The sequence below is a fragment of the Lathyrus oleraceus genome, chromosome 4, assembly GCF_024323335.1.
Source record: "Lathyrus oleraceus cultivar Zhongwan6 chromosome 4, CAAS_Psat_ZW6_1.0, whole genome shotgun sequence".
Lineage (NCBI taxonomy): Eukaryota > Viridiplantae > Streptophyta > Magnoliopsida > Fabales > Fabaceae > Lathyrus > Lathyrus oleraceus.
This window is the reverse complement of record NC_066582.1, coordinates 387,591,143-387,597,486: the sequence shown is the minus strand read 5'-3', so window position 1 is coordinate 387,597,486 and position 6,344 is coordinate 387,591,143. Positions and strand designations below refer to the sequence as shown.

The 6,344-nt window shown below is 24.2% G+C and overlaps 1 protein-coding gene across 1 annotated transcript; it reads right to left on the bottom strand.

The window, feature by feature from the left end:
- Nucleotides 1-1,259: 1,259 nt before the first annotated feature.
- On the bottom strand, nt 1,260-5,109 carry LOC127075591 (unknown seed protein USP). Its single transcript, XM_051017045.1, has 6 exons — nt 5,003-5,109; nt 4,455-4,560; nt 2,511-2,763; nt 2,310-2,375; nt 2,191-2,273; nt 1,260-2,068 (listed from the first exon to the last, which is right to left on the bottom strand). Exons 1-6 carry the CDS (start codon nt 5,039-5,041, stop codon nt 1,500-1,502), a joined length of 1,116 nt encoding a protein of 371 aa, XP_050873002.1. The 5' UTR covers nt 5,042-5,109; the 3' UTR covers nt 1,260-1,499.
- Between the last annotated feature and the right edge of the window lie 1,235 nt (nt 5,110-6,344).

The window sequence follows — 6,344 nt, the reverse complement described above, 5'->3', positions numbered from 1 at the left end:
AAATAAAAATAACAATATAAAACTTTCAATCTTAATAATAACAACAACAAAAAGTTATTACTTATCTCAACAAAAACAACAACATAAGATATTCAATCTCAATCACAACAATAACAACAAAAATAATAACAAAAAAGAAATCCAACCTCAATAACAACAACATTAAACCTTTTACATATCTTAAAAACAAGATAAAACATTCAATCTCAATCTCAAAATAACAACATAAAAACTTCAATCTTCATCTCAAAACTACAACAACATTAAACCTTTAGCATTTACGGTCTCAACAAAAACAACATTGAACATATTTCAACAACAACAACAACATTACTGTTAGATGCATGGTGGAGATATTTTACGTAACGAAAATATGATGAAGAAGTCAAAGAAAAGAGATTCATTTGAGTTTCGTCTTTCCATTTTGTGATTATATTTCAAGTTTTCTTCGATTTTCCTTCCTCATTTCCTATCTTCGTACGAGTTGGAGAATATGTGATAGAGGTCTAAACATCGTATGTGGAAAAAAAAGGCGTTCTTAAGTTTGGTTAAGTGAATAAATAATATTTTTTATTTCAGTTTAGGGCTTTGTTTGTTAATAGAGATAGTGTTTAGAGAATATGATGAATTTCGCTAGGGCTCAATGGTATTCGTTAACGGAAAATGAAGAAACACGTTATAGCTTTACTTTGAAGAAGAAAAAAATAACAGCTTTTCCCCTCGGTTGGAACCTTCAAACCGAGGGAATATCCTATTTATTTTAATTTCAAATAAAATGAAAGAAAAGTTAGACGTCATTTTATTTAATTGATCCACTATTTATCTTGGTTGAACCTCCCAACTAAAGGGAAATCTTATTTATTTTAAATTTAAAAATAATTTTAAAAAAAAACAAGGTGTTAGTTTTTTATTAATAAAAAAAAGATATTTTTTCCATTAATAATAAAACAATGAATGCTACCTTTTCTCTTGGTTGATAATTTCAATAGAGGAAAATTTGATTTCTATTTTTATTTTTTAAAAAAAGAAATGCACTACTTTAATAAGAAATAAGACACAAATTTGTTGGCATTGTGAGTCAAACCCACGACCACCGCAACATTTCCCTCGGTTGGTAGCTCCAATCAAGTGGAATCTTTTTTATTTTCAATAAAAAAAATAATTCAAAGGAGGGTGTCAAATTTTATAAGCTTCACTCGGTCTTTTGTACAAACGTGGTGAAAACTTTATCACTAGGAGAGATTTTTATAATTATACTACAAGACAATTGAAATCCATATAAAGATAAGATGTTACATAAAATACATTAGGGACTGACCGTTGACTGATACATCGCACATACACAAACCCATAGTTCTAACTAATTTAGAACTAATTTTATTTAGAATACATGGATGACACTGAATATACATAATATATGATTTTTCACATCATATTTATTTTCATATATCACTTTAGAATAAGTCCAAACATGAGATTTCAATCAATGTGCAAATATGCTAGATGACACAAGGATGACCACGAGACTGGCTAACATTAGGTACCCAAGCAACAGCCTTGTTGCCAATAAAATGGCAAACAGATACATTTCCTGGCTTAACATTGAGAACTTCATTTAACACTTTAGGATTCATACCTCTAGTGTCATGGTGGCAAATTGTCAGTGCTTTTGATATAGTTCCATCAGAGGCCATCAATGGGACCATGTAAGTTGTTGTGGCATTAACTACATGACAATAAAATACAACTTCTTCAAAATTCAATCTATGACACATCACTGCTTTGTCTCCAATTTTATTTACTTCCTGAACTACATATTTGTCTTGACTTTGAGAAAAGGAACTTGACATCACTTTGATATTCTTTCCAAGCTTTGAAATGGCAAAATCCATCATTGATTCTAGTGATAGGACGCAATGTTTGTGTTCTCCTATTGCTGATGGAGTTCCACAATAGCTGTTAAGAACGTGAGCTTCTTTTTCATCTAATGTCTGGGTTTCAAAAGGTTGATTTGATTTTTTAGTTTCTTTTTTACCCTGTTCACTTAATCCAAAAGGTTGATTTTCTTCCAATAGGTGTTTTCAGTTTCTATTTCAGTTTCTTTTTTATGCCACCACGCAGTCGTTCCAAAAGGTTGATTTGTTCTAGTAGTTTCTATTTTGGTTACTTTGTCACTCCTAATGGCTGGTCTATCCGTTTCTTTTTTATTCCACCACACAAACGTTCCAAAAGGTTGATTTGTTGTAGTAGTTTCTATTTTGGTTGTTTTGTCGCTTCTAATGGTTGGTCTTTCAATTTCTTTTTTATACCACCACACAAACGTTCCAAAAGGTTGATTTGCTCTAGTAGTTTCTATTTTGGTTAATTTGTCACTCCTAATGGTTGGTCTATCAAATTCTTTTTTATTCCACCACACAAATGTTCCAAAAGGTTGATTTGTTGCAGTAGTTTCTATTTTGGTTGCTTTGTCGCTCCTAGTGGTTGGTCTTCCAGTTTCTTTTTTATACCACCACACAAACGTTCCAAAAGGTTGATTTGTTTTAGTAGTTTCTTTTTCAGGTGTTTGTCCAAGTCCTTTGAGAGTCTTAAAAGTATGGCTTGCTCTTTTGACGGGTGCATGTGTTGTTGATTTTGATGATTGAATATCTGAATGTTTTTGGATACCTAAGTTCATTGTTTTTCCAGGATATAGGTGATGTTCAAAAAAGATAGTCCAATATTGCTTCTCTTCTTGACTTTTGATAGGAATACTTGTTCCTTTATCTACAACATCGAATGTTAAACTAAATACATAATCATGAATAGTCTCTTTAGACATTAATATGAATCAAATAAAACAAAATGATATATAAAAATGCATGTTGATGTAAAATATATAATTAACGAAAGATATAAATATGTAAATGATTCCTGCAAATATTAAGAATTTTTATTTGTAAAAATAATTATTTTATTTTTATTCGTAAAAATAATTATTTTATTTTTATTCATTGTAAATATACACCTTTTTTACTTTTCTTCCTTTTGGTTTTGTTTTAGTCATTGAATTTTTATTTGTATAGAAATTAATATATGTAATAGGTAAAATATTTGATTTTAATCTTTTAAAATAAGTACTAAAATAAATATTATAAATACTAAATTTAAAATGAGTTTAGGACTAAAACAAAAATAATAAAGACTAAAAACAAAATTTATATTTATAATGACTTAAATACATATTACATGAACTACCAAAATGTGATGCATTTTGTGAAGAATATATTTTTTTTAAAATCTCTCGAGTATGAGGGAATCATAATATATGATAAATTGTTCTCTCAAAAGATCTCTGATCATGATGAAAGAAATCTCTGGATTTAAATTAAAAAATTCTGATCAAGATGAAAGAAATCTTATAATCTCATCAATTTAATCTCGAGTTTTAATTTTAAGAGTTAGAAATAGACCTTACAAATAATTAAAATCATATTTATAGTTTAATGAAATATTTCACTTACGCAACTTTAAACAAGATTTCACCCTAAAAGATTATTGTTTTTTAAGGCAGATATAATGCACTGTTGATCCATAATAAAAGAAATTGTATATTCAAGATTAGTTTTCTCTTTTCACTTAATTTTTGTATTTGACCATGACTATTTATTCAAGTATTTTAAAAGTAATTATGTTGAACTAAATTAAATTTATTAGCTTTTATTTATATTTTGAACCATCAATTATCATTTATTAATATTTGAGATCAAAGTAGCACACACTTAAAAATTATATTTAATTTATCAATAATGTTAAAAAAAATTCTAAAAACAAGCATTTAATTATTGGGGTAAAAAGTAGTGTTTTAGATATTTCTTATTTAATTTAGAAATAGATTGTAAAAGTTATTAAATATACTATAATTTAAAGATAATGTTATATATATATATATATATATATATATATATATATATATATATATATATATATATATATATATATATATATATATATATATATATATATATATATATATATATATATATATATATATATATATATATATATATATATATATATATATATATATATATATATATATATATATATATATATATATATATATATATATATAATATATATATATATATATATATATATATATATATATATATATATATATATATATATATATATATATATATATATATATATATATATATATATATATATATATATATATATATACTAAATGTAAGAAAAGAGTCGTACACGGAAGGAGGTAATATTAGATAATATTAACTTAAATATATACTATAACTTAAATATATCCCTTAAAACACATTTTAAAGACCCAAAATAGAAATACATAATATTAAAATTCATAAAAATATCTTTTCGAAACAACATTTTGACTTTAAATTTTTAAATAGAAGAGTACACAAAAATTAACAAGATCTTATTTATATTTTACTAACCTGTCAATAAGAGATCCAAAAGTGTCTTTGGTATAGGAGTGTTTGGCCAAACAGATTTCCAATATTCTTCTCCTGATTTAGATGCATGAATTCCTAGGAAAGTCAACTGCAAATATATTTAAGTTAGAATATCATTATCATAAAATACAAAAGAATATTAAAAAAATTAAATAAGTTTAAAAAAATTAAATAAGTGATCTTTTAAAATAAATAAAAGAACTCAACATCAATTCATTTTAAAGTGTAAAAAAAATAATATTAATTATATTTATAATAAGAAACATTGAGTTGTTTTTCCATTAAATTGTAGTCCCCTTTACCGGACTGTTCTAGAGAGTAATAAAAACAATTAATAAATAAATCGATAGTTTTGTTTATAATCAAATTTATTGTATAAAGGATTTTATGGTTATTTCAATAAACAAAAATCTTAAAATTTATTCCAAATTCTATATTGAAAGAATACTAATTTTCAAATCACATCAAATATTGATAGAAAATTGAGACAACTAATTATAAGCGATCTAGTATAACAGAAAATAACTTACGAAAAAGAGAGCTAAAACAGATAGATTTTTAAACTCCATTAAGCTGTGCAAGGATACAAACTTAGTGAGTGTGTGAGAATGAACGACATGCTACTGTAATATATATATAATAAATTTAATGAATATGTTGTTGTTTTGGAGTCCAATTGATAAGACAATTTATTAAATTCACAATAAATATCGGAGACCACTAGGTTTTCTTTGAATAACTAAATTGACAATAAATATTGGTGAACACTAGGTTTTCTTTGATACTTTGTGGATAAGTTACTAGCTATGGTAAAATTACAAAAGATATATTGGTGACCACTAGGTTCTCTTTGAATTACTAAATTGGAGGATAATATTATTTTTTAGAATTATATGTTTGACATACTTATCTGACTACAAGTAATTAACATTTTTTTTTTGTGCTAGATGGAGTATTAATAATCACTACAAACTAATTTAAATTTTTACAAAAATATATATTTTCGTTTCTATTTATATGTCACATTTATAGAAAAATTTGTTCTTATTTATAATTCGTTTTAAGGTTTAACCAAATGAAATATTTAATAAATAATGTATTGTAGAGAGATTTGTCAAGTATATCATTAATTATTTTAATGAAATCAAATAAAAATATTGTTGGTAAAAAGATAAATGTTGATACTAAAAGTAACATAATATATTGATTATTATATTGATATATTTAAAAAGTAAAATAATACATGTACTATAAAAAGTATAATGTTAACTTGTATATTAAGGACATAATTCAATAAACAAATTGAAAAATTTGTTTTAAAATTTGTGCATTGATATTAAGGACATATTAAGGATATAATTAATTTTTTATTATTTATTTAACATAAATTTTTATTTATAAATGTCTTAACAAGTGCCTTCTGAACAAATGTTAATATTATTTATAAAAATATAAAGATATTTTATATACATTATCACTTCATACAACAATTTATTACTTAATTAAATAAATTTTGTTAAAAATAAACATATATGTTATTTATATTTAATAAATCCAAAACGTAGAGAAAAAGTATTATTTTGTCTAATTGCTTAGTTGTCATTATATTATTTTGCATGAATATTTGATTTTTTTTTAAGGAAGATAAAAAAAAAACTTGTCCCATTTTTCAATAATGTTACAATCCATCTAAAATAGGGTAAGGCAACCATCTTAAATAGGTGGGTTATCTTAAATAGGTGGGTTGAAACTTCCACCCTACCTCTCCAAAGTTAATAAGATGACTTTCAAATAACAGAGTAAAAAAAAAATATTATTTAATTCATTAATCTTAATATTTTTAATATAATTATAATTATAATTTTACAGATT

Coding starts and splice junctions, on each gene's coding strand:
- LOC127075591 (XM_051017045.1), bottom strand. CDS start 5,041: ATGGAGTTTAAAAATCTATCTGTTTTAGCTCTCTTTTTC. Junction 4,561..5,002: donor CTGTTTTAGCTCTCTTTTTC/GTAAGTTATTTT, acceptor ATATATTTGCAG/TTGACTTTCCTAGGAATTCA. Junction 2,274..2,309: donor TTTGGAACGTTTGTGTGGTG/GTATAAAAAAGA, acceptor AACCATTAGAAG/CGACAAAACAACCAAAATAG.